The 17,459-nt window shown below is 40.1% G+C and overlaps 1 protein-coding gene across 6 annotated transcripts in view; it reads right to left on the minus strand.

Moving 5' to 3' along the window:
• Positions 1–17,459, minus strand: part of THADA (THADA armadillo repeat containing) — a 356,633-nt gene that overhangs the window by 73,248 nt on the left and 265,926 nt on the right. For all 6 annotated transcript variants that reach the window (XM_023195714.1, XM_023195715.1, XM_023195711.1 and 3 more), the window contains one exon: positions 15,817–15,911. In XM_023195714.1, coding sequence (XP_023051482.1) covers positions 15,817–15,911 — 95 coding nt within the window. The remainder of the gene's footprint in view (positions 1–15,816; positions 15,912–17,459) is intronic.

Here is a 17,459-nt window from a genome sequence, read left to right on the forward strand (position 1 = left end):
CTTTAGCTGCTCACCCCGAGTTTCTAATTCAGTAAGTCTGGGACAGGGTCCCCCAAAAGTTACATTTCCTAATTAAATTCGCAGGTAATGCTGATGCTGCTGGTGCAGGGACCGCACTTTTAGGGCCTCCACCTCAGACCATCTGAGATCATCCGTGCTTTCCATAGTGCAAACATCTTGCCATGCTGAATGTGTGTAATTCTAGTGTTTAATCGTATTTGTTTTTGTACACCATGGCCCTTCATCATAAGTCAACCCCTTCATCTAGTATTCAACCAAACAAAAAGGGCAAGAAAGAAAAAATGTAAGGCCCAGAATGACAACATTTCCTTGGTCCCAGCAAAGATGGCTATGGGGGAGGCAAAGTCCCAGTAATCATACACAACTTGTTCTATTTAGAAGCAGCAGTCAGTATCCACGAAGGCAGAAAGATCCTCCTCAGGACTGAAAAGACCAACCCAACAACAAAAAAATGGTTTCACCACTACAAAGTGTCACTTATAAGGATACTGTGCAAATGGCAGGGATACTGGTTGTGCCACCATGGAAGGTCATTTGCCACTAAGTCTCAGAAGAAGATTCTCCTTCTGTCTGAACTTGCACATGTTGTTCCCTCTGCCTCAAAGGAAGGCATGAATGAACACACGAGTGAATTTCTCCTTTGCAGTCATAATTGTTATAAACTTTTCTCTATCTTCTCCTTTCTCCCCCAGTATCTCCAACCTCCTTAAAAAAGTAGCAGATGAAAAAATACAGAGCAGGCTTCATTTTTTTTTTTTTTTTTTTTTTTGAGATGGAGTCTCACTCTGTTGCCCAGGCTGGAGTACAGTGGCACAATCTTGGCTCACTGCAACCTCTGCCTTTTGGGTTCAAGTGAGTCTCCTGCCTCAGCCTCCCGAGTAGTCGGGATTACAGGCGCCAGCCATCAAGCCTGGCTAATTACTGTATTTTTAGTAGAGACAGGGTTTCGCCATTTTGGCCAGCCTGGTCTCGAACTCCTGACCTCAAGTGATCCGCCCACCTCAGCCTCCCAAAGTGCTGGGATTACAGGCATTAGCCATTGTGCCTGGCGCAGACTTCACTTTCAGTGCATAGGGAGACAGCCTGCTTTTTCTATTTCAAAGAACTGTAGCATTGGTCAGAGCTCTGTAATCAGATCCAACAAAAGTTTTTATCTGAAATGGTGGATAAACTGGTTCTAAAAATAATCACACATGATAATTTATACACTCTTAACGTTGATGTCCTGTCATGCAATTTCTCAGTTAAAAAAATTATATTTTTAGAGAAAAGGCAACCATAGGAACAACAACAACAACAAAATAAAATGACTTAATAAATCTTGGCTTCTCCTTATCAAAGGGAAATTCCATTTTTCCATTTAATCCTTGACCCGCCCAGTAAACTGTAATCCTGACCCCAGGGGCTCTTCCAGTTACAAACATGTTGAATGACCTGGTGGAGGGATTTGGAAACTAACTTTGTCTCACCCTGAACTAGTACTGGTTGTTTATTTCTTGCCTAGGTTTGTTTCTGGTTCTCTGAACTCCATCATCTCTGCTTACACAGGTGCAGCCCCCATCACACACACTCCTTGGAAAACATCCCTACTTTCCCTTGTCCCGGCATATTCTCAAAGGCATGTATTTTTCAAGTGTAGGATTCCCAATCGGCTGCTGAGGAAGGAGGATGTGCTTCCGAGGATACTCTGAAGACTATCCTGGTAGCCCATAAAATCAAAACATATCCTCTCTGGCTTGGGAGACAGCAGAGCCAGAAGAGCTCAAAGGATCTGGGTAGGCTAAAGATGAGCTCACCAGGCCCTGGGTGGGACCCACAGCTTTTACTATTGCCTCCACCCACCATCCCATCTCAGCCTTTGCCCAACACAGGGAGGAAGTCCAGAACTACTGTGGATAAACACATGACAACTCAAAGACACAAACACAGTTAATTCTAAGCATACACTACTTCTGGTTTCCTTTCCTCTTATCTTTCTCCTTTCTCCTTTCCCCTTTCCTGTCCTTTCCTTTCCCGTCCCTCTCTCCCTTCTCTCTCTGTCTCTCTCTCTCTCTCTCAATCTTTCTTTTTTTGAGACAGGGTCTTACTCTTGTTACCAGGCTGGAGTGCAGTGGTATGACTGCATGTAGCTCACTGCAGCCTTCCCGGGCTCAGGAAGCAATGGAAATGAGCCTGGGAGGTGATTCTCCCAACTCAGCCTCAGTCCCAGGGAACTGGGACTACAGGCACAAGCCCCCATGCTTGGCTAATTTTTTGTATTTTCTGTAGAGATGGGGTTTTGCCATGTTGCCCAGGCTGGTCTTGAACTCCTGGGCTCAAGCAATTCACCTGCCTTGCCCTCCCAAAGTGTTGGTACTATAGGTGTGAGGCACTGCGCCCGGCCTCCTGGTTCTTTTGGTGAACTGGTCCTAAGAACAGGATTGGGAATCAGAAATTCGTCCACCATGACCCTGTTTAATTTAAACTCTAACTCACAAAGGACCTGGGGCTTCTCTTCCACACTTAGTCCATGGGATAACGCAAAACCAACTTGGGAGTCAATTGCTAACTGGGAGGATTCCTTTACATAATGGGCTTACTTCTATTGCCTCACCTGTAATAAGAGACACTAGGATCACCCATCTCAGTCCCTTGCTAGTGCTACAATTTAGTTCTGGGAATGCCCCTGGGGTTGAGGGTCTGTAGAATCTAAGACTGAAGAGGTTCCTGGCACCAATGAATTGTAGACCAAATCATCAGTGATGTTGCAAGGTGTAGTATACAGCTGCTAGCAAAATCCAACAAAATCTGGTTGTACTAGGAGTGTCCCTATTTTAATGTGAAGTCCAGCCCCAACATGGAGAGAGGACTTAGGTTAATTCTGCCAGGTAATCAATGGAAATGAATCTGGGGGTCAGGATCCAGCTGCTTCCACCCTGGGTATGATGGCCATTCATTTCTTTGTTCTTGCTATCAGTTTTATCTCTTGATAAGCTGCTGTTCTCCCAACGTTGGCTTTTTCTTGTAATGTGACTTTTCACAATTTTTATGACATTTACCCCAATCCTCTGAGTGTAAGATGCCCACTTTACAGTTGAAGAACCAAAAGGTTTCAAGACAAGGTGACAGAAGTGATTTTTGCTTCTGCCTATGAAAGATTAACCATTACAGGAATTGTCCTTCTACCATAAACAATGAGAAAACTGAACAAAATGTATGAAATTACTGTTTTTAATCATTGGATACGAGCAATGCAAGACTCAACAAGAAGACAACAATAAGGCAAGCTTTACAACTGCCTGAGCTTACTGCCAAAAGGCAATTTCTAAGCCCCAGTACAGAGAGGAGGAACTCAGAGACCAGAGGTCTTGCTCAGTTGAAAAGATGAGAGATCAGAGTTTGGGAAGACTCAGGCAGCTGGAATTTGTGGGGTACAATACCGGAGAGAACAAATCTGTATAGTGAGAGAGCTCTGGAGATCTGTAATCCAACCAATCCTAAGTAACTCAACTGTGTGCTAAAACAAAGTCCAACACTTTAAAGAATAAAACAAATCCAACACCCAATGACATAAAATTAACATTGTCTGGTATCTGATAAAAAATTTTAAGCGTGCAAAGAAGTGGCAAAGTATAACCCATAACCAGGAGAAAAAATAATTTTAAAATATCCTAAAATGACAGCAATAATGAAATTAGAAACAAGAACATGAAAACAGTTATGTACGCCTGCTACATATGGTCAAGAATCTAGAGGAAGACTGAACATGATAAAGGGAGATACAGAAGATATAAAAAGGACACAAATGAAACTTCTAGAGATGAACAATACAATATCTAAAATTAAAAAAAATTCACTAGATGAAAATAACAGTAGAGGCTGGGGATGGTGGCTCACATCTGTAATTCTAGCACTTTGGGAGGCCAAGGGGGGAGGACTGCTTAAGCCTAGGAGTTCAAGACCATTTGGGCAACATAGTGAGACCCTACATCATTTTTCTTAAAAGAAAATAGTAGCAGGTTATACACTGCAAAAGAAAAAGTTTGTGAATTTAGAGTCACAAAAGTTGAAGCTATCAAAAGTAAAACAGATTAAAAAAAAAAAGAATGAGCATCAGCGATATATGGGACGACTTCAAGTGACTTAAGTTACATTTGAATGGAATCACAGAAAGAAAGGAAAAACGGGAAGAGATGGAGGAAATATTTAAAGCAATAATGGTGTTGGGGGCTGGGCACGGTGGCTCACGTCTGTAATCCCAAACTTTGGCAGGCCAAGGTAGGAGGAGTGCTTGAACCCTGGAGTTCAACCAACCTGGGCAACATAGCAAGACCTTGTCTTTACAAGAAATTTAAAAATTAGGGCATGGTAGCATGTGCCTGTAGTCCCACTTACTCGGGAGGCTGGGGTTGGAGGATTTCCTAAGCCCAGGAGTTTGAGGCTGCACTAAGCCATGATCGTGCCACTGCACTCCAGCATGGGAGACAGTGCAAGACCCTGTCTCTAGAAATGAAGAAACAAACAAAAAATGATGCTGAAAAACTGGATATCCATAAGAAAAAAATAAAAAAAAGAATGCCAACCATATCTCATGATACACATGAAAATTCACTTGAGATAGATTACAGATCTAAATGTTAAATGCAAAACTACAAAACTTTAGAAGAAAAAGGAGGGAACATCTTTGTGACCTTGGAATAGGCAAGAACTTCTTAACTAGGGCATAAAAAGTATAAAACACACACACACAAAAGGATAAAGTTGACCTTATCAAAATTAAAAATGTCTGCTCTTCAAAAGACACTGTTAAGAAAATGAAAAGGCAAGTCACAGATTCACAGCCACAAATTCAAAGGAGTACACAATAGAACCTATTAGAGCTAATAAGTAAGTTCAGCAATGTTGCAGGATAAAAGATCAACATACAAATTATCAATTGTAGTTCTATACAGTAACAATGAACAATCCAAAAATGAAATTAGGAAAATAATTCTAACAGCATCAAAACAGGAACAAATTAAATTATTTAATGAAAGATGTGCATGACATATATGTGGCATGAAAACTATAAAACACCCACTGAAATAAATTAAAGAGATAAATCAATGGAAAGACATTCAGTGTTTGTGGATTTAAAGACATCATATTGTTATGATGGCAGTACTCTTCAAATTCATCTACAGATTTAATCCCTATCAAGATTCTAGCTGGCTTTTTCTTTCCTCCCTCCCTCCTTCCCCCCCCCTTTTTTTTTTCAAAACAAGCTGATCCTAAAATTTATATGAAAATGCAAGGAACTCAAAATAGGCAAAGCAAATGTTGAAAAATGAAGAAAGAGGACTCACACATCCTGATTTCAAGTTACTATGAAGTAATGGTAATCAAGACAGGGTGCTCCTGGCATCCTGGACAGATATATAGATCAATGGAATATAATTAAGAATCCAGAAACAAACCCCTAATTTACGGTCAACTGACTTTTTGACAAGGATGTCAAGACAATTCAATGGAGAAAGGATAGTCTTGAAATACAGTGCTGGGACAAATGGATAGTCACATATGCCAAAGGAATGAGGTTGAATCTGTACCTCATACCAGATATAAAGATTAACTCAACATGGATCATAAACTTATGAACTAAAATTATAAAGCTTCTAGAGGAAAACATGGGTGTAAATCTTTGTGACTTTGGATTAGGCAGTGATTTTAGACATGAAATCAAATGCACAAGCAAGAAAAGAAAAAATAGATACAATGAACTTCAAAACTAAAAACTTTTGTCCATCAAAGGACATTATCAAGAAAGTAAAAATCCACAGGAAGGGAGAAAATATTTGCAAACTGTGTATCTTATAAGGGATTAATATCTCTCTCTTTTTTTTTTTTTTTTTTTTGAAACGGAGTCTTGCTCTGTCGCCCAGGCTGGAGTGCAGTGGCCGGATCTCAGCTCACTGCAAGCTCCGCCTCCCGGGTTCACACCATTCTCCTGCCTCAGCCTCCCGAACAGCTGGGACCACAAGCGCCCGCCACCTCACCCGGCTAGTTTTTTTTTTTTTTTTAGTAGAGACGGAGTTTCACCGTGTTAGCCAGGATGGTCTCGATCTCCTGACCTCGTGATCTGCCCGTCTCGGCCTCCCAAAGTGCTGGGATTGCAGGCTTGAGCCACCGCGCCTGGCCCCGGATTAATATCTTGAACATAAAAAGAACCCTTACAACTTGAGAATAAAAAGACAAATAACTCGGCCGGGCGCGGTGGCTCATGCCTGTAATCCCAGCACTTTGGGAGGCTGAGGCGGGCAGATCACCTGAGGTAGGGAGTTTTGAGACCAGCCTGGTCAACATAGTGAAACCCTGTCTCTACTAAAAATACAAAATTAGCCGGGCGTGGTGGTGCATGCCTGTAATCCAGCGACTTGGGAGGTTGAGGCAGGAGAATCGCTTGAACCCGGGAGGCAGAGGTTGCAGCGAGCCGAGATCATGCCATTGCACTCCAACCTGGGCAACAAGAGCGAAATTCTGTTTCAAAAAAAAAAAAAAAGACAAATAACTCACTTAAAAATGCGCAAAGGATCTGAAGAGACCTTTCTTTGAAGATACACAAATGGCCAACTAGCATTAGAAAAGATGTTCAAGCTCATTAGTCATCAGGGAAATGCAAATCAAAAGCACAAAGAGATCCCAGCACTAGGATGGCTATTAATAAAACAGATGGACAATAAGAGTTGGTAAGGATACGGAGTAACTGGAAACTTCATACACTGCTGGTAAAAATGTAAGATGGTTGCAGACTCTTTGGAAACAATTTAGCAATTCTTCAAAAAGTTAAACTTAGGGTTGGCATATGGCCCAGACATTCCACTTCTAGGTAAATACCCAAGAGAATTGAAAACACAGGTCCCAGCAAAAACTTGCCCATGAACACTCATAGCAGCATTATTCATAACAACTCCAAAGTGAAAACAACCCAAATGTCATCAAACTGATGAATGGATAAACAAAATGTGATATCTTATACTGGAATATTATTCAGCCATAAAAAAGAATACAATGAACAACATGGATGAACCTTGAAAACATGTTAAGTGAAAGAATCTACACAAGAAAGGCCACAAAGGTATGATTCTGTTTACATGAAATAAGTAAGCTTTCAAAAACTACTTGCATAAAAATTTAACTGACATGGGCAACTACTTTCAGATTATCTGTGATGAGCGGCTGGAGTTGGGAAAGGCAGGAACAGAGAATACTGAAACCACAGATGTGGCTGGACATGGTGGCTCATGCTTGTAATCCCAGCATTTTGGGAGGCCAAGGCGGGAGGGGTGCTTAAGCCCAGGAGTTTGAGACCAGCTTAGCCAACAAAGGGAGATCTCTCTCTACAAAATCAAAAATCAAAATCAAAAACAAAAACAAAAAAACCACTAGGTGGGCATGGTGGCATGCGCCTTGTGGTCCTAGCTACTCGGGAGGCTGAGGCAGGAGGATCGCTTGGGCCCATGAGGTTGAGGCGGCAGTAAGCCATGACTGTGCCACTGCGCTCCAACCTGGGTGACAAAGCTGCAAAAAACCAAACAAAAATGAAATAAAAAATAAGAAATCACAGATGTTCTGAGACCCTAGTTGTTGACTAGAACAGTATTTCACTCTTGGGATGAAAACGTGGGTAGAAGGTTTCATGACACGGTTCTGCCACAGATACAACTCTCACATTATATGAGGGCTTTAACTTGGACAGTGAATAAGGACTCAGGAAAGCTGAACCTTTTCACTAACCAGCTGTGTAACTTTGGGTAAGTCACTTAAATTGCTATGATCTCTAAACTACATTTCTAAAGAATTGCGGGTCTCTGTACCCAGCACGAGGTTTGGAATTAACAGAGTAAATACCACGTTAACCTAGCAATCTAATAACACACCCTATATTATTCTGACTTCTGAAAGACAGTTAGGAATCATCTGCTTATTTTAGAAGCTCACTGTTCCCTGGGAAAGATAATTTTGGCAAAAGCAGCAGGTCAGATGACAGTTGCAGTGTTTTGGAGAAAACCAACTAATTTATTGACAACAAAGCCTTTTTTTCTCTTCTTAAAATTTCATAGCTATAGGCCCAGAAATACAAAGTCCCCAGAAGACTCTCAAAATATGTTCTCAATTCCTTTTTATTTCCCACCCAGAGCTGAGAGAATAGCACCAGCTATGTCATATTAAACACATCTGCATCCAACACTGATAAAGTGCATGACCGAGGAACAGATAAGAATTGTTTTCAATTTGTTCAAATGGAAATAGTTAAATTTAACCTAATTAGACCAAATAATCAAAGCAGGTGTTTTTAAGATGCCAGTTTGTTTTCATTCTCTGTAATTGTTCAGCTATATTTCCCAGGAACTTAGGTAAAGGAAATTAATATGTCATAAAAATCACTGACCTATTTATTCATGTCACACATGTATTATTCATGTTTTCGGCAGTACAAATACAGGGCATTGCTGAACATTTCTCACAGATTTTACCATTTAAGCATCATCAACATCTAAGCTGGCCTGCAGGGGGGCTTATGTTACCTAACTTCCATTATAGAAACACAAGCAGTAATAAATGAGAGCCTGTGTTCTAATCGTACACTGATCTACAGAGCACACTGACTTGGCATTTAGACTATTTAGGGTTTCTGACTCCACTTGCACAAGTTGGTCACTTTTAAGACATTTAAAAGAGAAATAATAACAATAAAAGTTATATTCCAGTTAAAACAAAAGTTTATTGCACTTGGCAGAGTGATGAGATCTGAGCTATAAATTCCAACTAACAAACCACAAAATGTAGTCACCAGCAGCCTGGTATTAGGAAGTGTTTTGTGCAGTGGCCACAGGTCCACTTTCCAAGGGAAAAAGGGCAGGTGGCTGCCCGGGAGCAGACAAGCGTGCTCTTTCTAATACCACGCTGCAGTCCTGGGTGGGCTCTCGTATCATTCCACACACCCTCAGGATGGGAAACAGAAACACAAGCAAGAAAGGCCCCATAAAAGCCTGTGATGTGGAAGCTCCTGAAAAGGGGATCCCTCTCCGAGGCCTCAGGGTTCTGCAGCAGGGACAGAAGCCTGGGAAGTTGAGTCCACAAGGAGGGTTCTCAGACTCCCTTCCCTAAGTGAGTGACTGGTGTTTACTGACTGTGGCCCTGGTTGTGCTGTGGGGCCACAGTGCGGGCAGCTGGAGAACTCAGGATCCTCCACCTTAGCACACATGGAACACTGGGCACGTCTTGCTATGCCTCAGTTTCTGTGTGTCTATGATGAACATTAGTACTTTCTTCATTAATGCACATAAAATGCTTGGCAGTGCTTGGCATAGAGACAGATGCTCAATAAATGTTGGCCATTATTATTATAATCCCGTACAAGGAGGATGAGATTAAAAACAATGTTTCCTAAAAATGAGAGTATAACAGGCATTCTATCCACATTTCAGGGGTAGGAAAACTACCTTCTGAGGTCACTTACATGAAGGGTTTGGATGGACAAATCCTTATCAACCTAAAACATTTCTATCTATGATTGCTAATGTCATTTCTTTAGGATTAATTAATCCTCAAGAGTCATATTTCAATATATATGGTAATTATAAAAGAACCAAGTTGCATAAAATTTATAAAATGGAGACTAGGAAAGGAAACACCCACTCATAAACCCACCAAGAGAGATTAAAATGAAAGTCTGAAAGTGCAGGTAGGTATTTATTTAAATACTTGGTAAAAGAAAATGTTCAATTCAATAGTTGTGACAGACACAATTTCAAGGGGTGTGGGCATAAGAGAAACAGAAAGTCCATCTCAGCGTAAAAGGGGTAAATATTTAGTCAAGTCTTAGATGGTATTTCTGTAAACAGAAATTTCAATGGAAAATTTCCAATCTGAGAGCAAATAATTTAAGATGGGTTTAAAATAAGAATTAAAGTTCTTGTCTCCATGTCGTTGCCCAGCCTGAAACCCAGCCCTCTGAGTCCTTGTGGCAGTTCGGCTTTTTCTTCCTTGTTCCCTCAACTACAACTGGACACTATAATTTTCTTTCCATTCCAGCAGGAAAAGCAGGAAACTGATATATACTAATGATGACAGCTGGATTCAGAAGAGGAAAAAGAATACAGGGGACAGAGAGTCCTTGTGGGTTTAAAACTCAAAACAAAAGCCCCAGATTTGAAAATTTTAAAACCTAGTTAATGGCCGAGGAAACCTCAAATGATTGGGAAGCACTAAGATTAAAGTTTGAATTACACAAAACACATCATTATCTTAAGCTTTTCTAATCATCTTCTCTGCCTTTCTCCTTCACTGTTTTTCTCCTTGTTTATGCCCCTAGCCCTTCAATGTGGTTCTAAGACACGTTAGAGGTAGGAAAAGCCTTCCAAGGTCATTTACAGAATAAGATTGGAGAGGGGATGAGCAGATGCTCCTCCATCCAAAAAAGTTTCCCCGAAATTGTTATTACTACACTTCCTTTGGAATAATCAATCCCTTTCAATATTCATATTTAAATACATTTAATTTAAACATATGTATATACACATATATGAATGAAACAGAATTAAATGTTTCATAAAATTAGTAAAATAGAAAATAAGAGAAGGAATCTCCCCTGTAATCCCACCATTCTAAAATATTTACTTTTACCATAGCACTGCCTTTAATTCTAGTCTGGTCCTGGTCCTCCATTCCCCACTCCCTACCTCGCAAACCTCTAATACTGATTATCAAAATGGCTGGGCAAAGGCAAAGTGAATGAATTTCCAGTCACATTCTTTTTTTTTTTTAGAGACAGGATCTTGCTTTGTCACCCAGGTTGGAGAGCAATGGTGTGATCACAGCTCAAGGCAGCCTTGAACTCCTGGGTTGAAGGGATCCTCCTACCTCAGCATCCTGAGTAGCTGGGATTCTACAGGCACATAATACCATGTCCAGCTAATTAAAAAAAAATTCTGTAGAGATGGAGTCTTGCTATGTTGCCCAGGCTTATCTTGAACTCCTGGCTCAAGCAATCCTCCTGCTTTGGCCTCCCAAAGTGCTGGGATTACAGGCGTGAGACATTGCATCCAGCCAGTTACGTTATTTTGGAGTGACACTAGGAACTTGGTTCCATGAGGGTCCTAAAAATCTGGTAAGGATGAGGGCAGAGAAAGAAATGTCACATTGTCTTAAAAACCACACAGTCCTACTCTCTGTCTTATATTGTCCAATGAACTCCTTTGTCTACAGGGTCAAATTCAGGCTCCTTGGACTTTGGCCTATGAATGAGGCCTTCCATGACTGAGTTTCTGCCTCCCCCGCCTCATCAGTCACACCTGCCTGGCCTTGAACCCAACCCTCCAGTCGCCATGTCCCTAGTGCTTTGAAGGCTGTGCTGATTTGTACCCTTACAGCTTTGGCCATGCTCCTACCTCTGCCTGTAATACCCACCTCCACCGCAATTGCCCATCCTGGTGAATCTCTACCCACTGTCAAAACTCTGTTCAACCATCTCCTCTTCAAGGAAGTCTTTCCTGTCCTCTCAAGTAGAAATGATCTAACTTTCTTTAGTGCCTCAAATGTGTCCCATACATACTTCCTTTAATATAGCATCTGAAAAATCCTTCACTGTACCTACTTATAAGCCCAAGGCATATTCATCTCTATCTCCAGATATAAGTGTGCAATGTATCCCTGAGGCTAGCAGGTCTGATGAATGCAAAAATAAATAAAAAAGAAAAAAAAAAAGATCTTTTTCTGGATCAGAGGGACAGGAGCAACCCTAATTGAGTGGACTCCTGACATTCTAAGCCAGGTATTTCCCAGTGCTTTCCTAGGAAAGCAGGCATTTCTTCTTTCCTGAAGATGTTTAAAAATATGGGAACAGTGAAGGTGAGGAGGTGAACACAATGCTGCCTGGCTACAGGAGACTGGATTAGATGCATAGCTTCCAGCGAATAATAATGACAATAAGCAGGCGCGGTGGCTCACACCTGTAATCCCAGCACTTTGGGAGGCCAAGGTGGGTGGACACCTGAGGTTGGGAGTTCGAGGCCAGCCTGACAAACAAGGAGAAACCCCATCTCCACTAAAAATGCAAAATTAGCTGGGCGTGGTGGTGCATGCCTGTAATCCCAGCTACTTGGGAGGCTGCAGCAAGAGAATTGCTTGAACCCGGGAGGCGGAGGTTGTGGTGGGCCGAGATTGTGCCGTTGCACTCCAGCCTGGGCAACAGGAGTAAAACTCCATCCAAAAAAAAAAAAAAAAAAAAAAAAAAAGACAATCATATTAATAAGTTAATATTTATTGAGCATTTATTCTGTTCCATGCAAAGCACATTCTTCACATAGAGCTTTACATGTATAAGCTGACAACCACTCTAAGATATAGATCTTACTGTTCCCTTTTACAATGGAAACAACGTGTCTCAAAGCAGCTAAATAACTTGTCTAAGGTCACAAACTTAGTAAATGGCAGATCTAGGATTCAAACCCAGAGGTTTGGCTTCAGTCTATGTGGTATACTTCCTACTCTGGGCTTTGTGAGCTAATAATGGAGGCAGATATATATTTACATACACACATAAACATCATGCTTGAATTCGGAAAATGAATTCACATCTATTTGATACATGAGTTTAAATAAAATCTGTATTTTCATAACACCTGTTACTATTTTAAAAACTGAGGAAAACTGAATTTCAATCAAACAGTTAATAAATTCATTTAATGAGGGCCTACTATGTGCTTAGACGACAAATAATCTAAGACATGGTCCATTCTTTCAAGGAGCTTATATGCTAAAACTATAATATCATCACATTATTTTGAAAGCATATTGAAATCTACACATCCAAATAAGTGATCGACTTATTTGGTGATATATTTATCTATTGCTCAACCTGTTTTGGGGAACAATTTATAAAACACACAATAATACATTTCACTACATTAAACACAGTTTATTTTTATCCCAAACGGTGCTTTCCATCTCAATTGCCATTTTATTTGGTATTTGGTTATTTCCAAAAATCTATTCCATCCTCAAAGAAAGAAAATACGCTCCCACTGTTTGTGTGGATGTATTATATGAACATGCATATTCATACATATACATAAATACACACATATACAGTGATTTTATGAGGGTAATTCCCTGAGGACTGAATATAATTTGTGCTGTCTGATAAAAATGAGTCATATATACGTAATTTAAAATGTAAATGGCCACATTTTCCATCATTAATAATGTTACTTAATGTACCTTTTGAGTTCTTATGATGTCATTTACAATTCTTCCTATCCCTCCATTTGACAAAGTTAAATACATATATTTCAATGACAGTTTTATTTTTTCTTTGTTATTTTTCCCATCCTAGTTGCCACATTTTATTTTTCCTTCTTCTTCTTTTTTTTTTTTTTTTTTTTTGTTGAGACAGCTCTGTCGCCTAGGCTGGAATGCAATGGCATGATCATAGTTCACTGCAGCCTTGAACCCCTGGGTTGAAGTGATCCTCCAGCCTCAACCTCCCAAGTACCTAGGCCTACAGATGAATGCTACCACATGTGGCTAATTAAAAAAAATTTTTTTTTAGAGATGAGGCCTCACTACGCTGCCAGGCTAGTCTCAAACTTCTGGCCTCAAGCAATCCTCCTGCCTCAACCTCCCAAAGTGCTGGAATTATAGGCTTGAGCACCACATCTGACCTTAGTTGCCACATTTTAAAAAGTAAAAGAAACAGGTAAAATTAATTTTGATAATACATTTTAAATTTAATCCAATATGTCAAAAACATTATCATTCCAACACATAATAATAAATACAAAATTATTGAGAAATTTTATTTTTAACTCACACCAAGTCTTTGAAATCTAGTATGTATTTTACACTAACACAACATCTCATTTTGGACCAACCACATCTTCAGTGCTCAAGATCCACATGTGACTAGTGGCTGTAGTACCGGATAGTGCAGGACAAAATATTTAGAGCTATGGTTGTCATACTAGAATAAAAACATCCTGTCCTCACATCTTACTCTGCAGAGTAACATCTTTAAGAGTAATATATAGATGCAAGTGAAATACTGTTAAGTTATTAAACACAGCTTGTGAAAACAAGCTGTGATCTGTTTAATTAGGGTATAAACTCTAAATAATGTTAACAGCTTGGAGAAATGGATGGTTCAAAAAAGTTAAAGTCATCTTCAAGGAACTCAGCTCATCAGTAAAGGATGGGTAGTGGGGGAAGAAAGAAGGTATTTTACAACATATAAGGATTAACCATTCTAGACAAAGAATAATGACACTAAACGAGCCAAGAAAAACTCAGTTCAAATAAACTAATGATTACAGTCAACCATAAACTGTCAGAATCCCAGTGAGTAGATTTGTAAGCAATGAATAAATCTGTTATGGCCAAAGCCCTTTAGATACATGGCAGGGAGGTATTATAAAGCTATATGGAATTTGGAACTGAAATACAGAAATGGTGGAAATCTAAAGCAATTTACTTGGTAATATTGAATTCATAGTCTCTTTACAAACTTTGGATTCCAGTTAAATCAAGGGTTAGCTAAAGTAGATGCAACTCTGGGGTCCCTTACAGCCAGGGCGACCAGTAATTTATTATGCAAACCTGATCACTTTCAAGAGTAAAAGGGGGCACTATTAATAATTATGCTGGGATAAGAGGCATAAAGTGGGATTCCTTTATAGCTGTAAAACCATATGATTTTACACTACAAAGAGGATACAACAGCTACCCCTATCCAGGGATGTGGAGTTGATGAGAGTCTAGCATGTTCTTATTATCTCTGCATGGCCACAGGGGTTTTGTGGGCTAATATACATTGATCCGGATGAGACGGTTTTGCATGCTCCCACCTCCCCCACCTCCCGCCTGCAAAGCATTTTAAATTGGTTTGAATTTGGGAACAGGGTTCCATATGAACAGAGCTGGACATTGACAGCCTGAATGTATTTACTGAAGACAACAAATCATTGACACACTAAATGTAACAGAGGAAAGGCCTGGTCTGCTTGCACTCAGAATCTGACTTTGTAATTGTAGCCTCCTTTAGACAGGCCTAATCAATTAGAAGAGGCTGATTTTAACCAGTTGCAGGCTCATTATCCTGCATTCCAGTTTGTGTTGATGAAAATCAGTTTCAGTCCGTGGCCTGGAATTCATGTACAGCACTTCCTGCAGCCTCTTATATAAACACATCAAAAAAAATTTTATTTGGAGTTGCCGTTTTCCCTTAAAAAAGAAAAACCACTTTGCAAATCATGATTAAAATAGAACAACTGTGTGTGAATCTGGGGTCCATCCCCAGAAACATACAGGACCAAGAAGCTTGTGGAAAGTCAGACCCTGAGGCAGCAACTCATAAGTGCACTGGTGTAGCGGTCGATTTGAGAAGAGAGTCTCAAATATCCAGCATCAAATGAGCCCAGCTCGGTTATCTCCACAGAATGGAACAGAATGAACTCGCAGCTATTCAAAATAATGACATTTCAAAGAAAATATGTAAAATAGAAAAAAGCCAGGGTTGTAGAACCACAGAGGGTATCTGAGTAGAGTTCACCCTTCCCTGAATGACCAACTAGAAAATAAACGGCAAACTTCCAAATAAACAAGAACAAGTTTTCCCAAGAAACTTCCATGAGGGAACTATATAACACTGTTTAATTTTGATGTGTGGTTAGTCTTACAAAAGTAGAAGGTGGAGCAGTGTGTGGCAGAGCCACTCAAAACTCCATCTACATTTCAAAGATGTGTAACCATTCCAAAATATAGTATAACTATGAATCATACCTGGCTGGTTGTCCTTTGCAGATTTGTTGAGGCAGCAAGTCAACAGGAAGAGAATATCAATATATACAGCTCTGGTCACCAAACATGGATTTTGCCTAGAAAGGTAAAGAACAGAATATAAATTGAGATTTTCTCTCCCTTAGGTCTGGGTGTCAGGAAGGAGAACATGGGTATTTTCTATGGTATAGGATGGGGCTTAAGCAGCTATAGCAAATGGTAAGAAACGATGTACAATCATTGATGGCAAGAAAATAAGCAACTAATGTGAGAAAATGAAATCCTTGACCATATGATGGAGGCCAAGACTCCTTGACCATATGATGGAGGCCAAGACTATGTGTAGACAAAATAGATAAAAACTCCATGCTCTGGCTTCAAATAAAATAAAATGAAAACAAACACCAAGATCCAATCCTAGTTAGTTGAAAATAAGATGGGACAGAAGGGGTAGGGAGATGGTATTCTATTATTTTACACTCTTAAGTGTAGAAATTTGGGGAAAAAAATAATCAGTCATGAAAATCAGATTTAGTATTTTGGAGAAGGAAAATTACACTCACATATTAAAAACTGTATCTGTGGACTTGAAATAACCAGCTGAACAACAGACACATGGCAAGATTAACAAACACTGGAGATGACATTTTCCCCAATAAATGGATTTTTTTCTTCATTCAATATATGGAGCAGCTCTTTGAACCACATAGTAGAAATAGTAAGTGGGCTCAGATTTGGGGATCTATATACAAAAGGAAGAAGACAGACTTTGTTTTTAAGAACAGCACTGAAGGGCCTTGACTCTTGAGTGTCTTTGTCCATGAAAAGGCCGAAACATCTTTGGTGTACTAATAATACACTGTGAGTAGTAGAGACAGTAGGGACAGACCTACATTTGAGTCCTGGCTTTCCCACTTAGAATCTCTGTGACCTGAATCAGATTCCTGACCTGTAAAATGGGAACTATATTCTCACGTCTGCTATGGTCTGACTGCCCCTGCTAAAATTCACGTTCTAATGTAACGCTATTGCAACACTGTTACAAGGCAGAGCCTTTAAGAGGTGGTTGGGTGATGAGGGTACTGTCCTCATGAATGAATTCATGCTGTTATCTCGGGATTGGGCTAGTCATTTGGAGACTGCGTTTGCTATAAAGACAAGTTTGGCCTGATTTCCTCTCTGTCTGCGTGCTCTCTTCTGCCTTCACCCTTCAACCATGGGACAACCCTCACCAGATGCCAGAGCCGTGCTCTTGGACTTCCCTGGCTCCAGAACCATGAGCTGAATAGACTTCTTAATAAATTATTTAGTCTGTGGTATTGTTATAGCAACAAAAAACGGACTAAGACAGCCTTACTGTAAGTCACTGTGAGTGTTCAATGTGGCACAGTAAACTTAAAATGCCCACTTCACTGCCTGGCCATGGTAGCTGTTTCAGAACAGTTCATTCTCTGCCCTTCTCTACTTCCAAAACAGGATTAGGGGATGGCATTCAAACTGGCACAAGTGTTCTGGCTAGTGAGTTTCCATGTGTCTTAATCCTGAAATCCATCCTTCTCATTTCCTATAAATTAACAGTTTAAAAATTTCCCTAAAGTTTATTCACACTTCTATCCTGAATTGTCTATATCTGGAGCTGGTGTATG

The sequence above is a fragment of the Piliocolobus tephrosceles genome, chromosome 15, assembly GCF_002776525.5.
Source record: "Piliocolobus tephrosceles isolate RC106 chromosome 15, ASM277652v3, whole genome shotgun sequence".
Lineage (NCBI taxonomy): Eukaryota > Metazoa > Chordata > Mammalia > Primates > Cercopithecidae > Piliocolobus > Piliocolobus tephrosceles.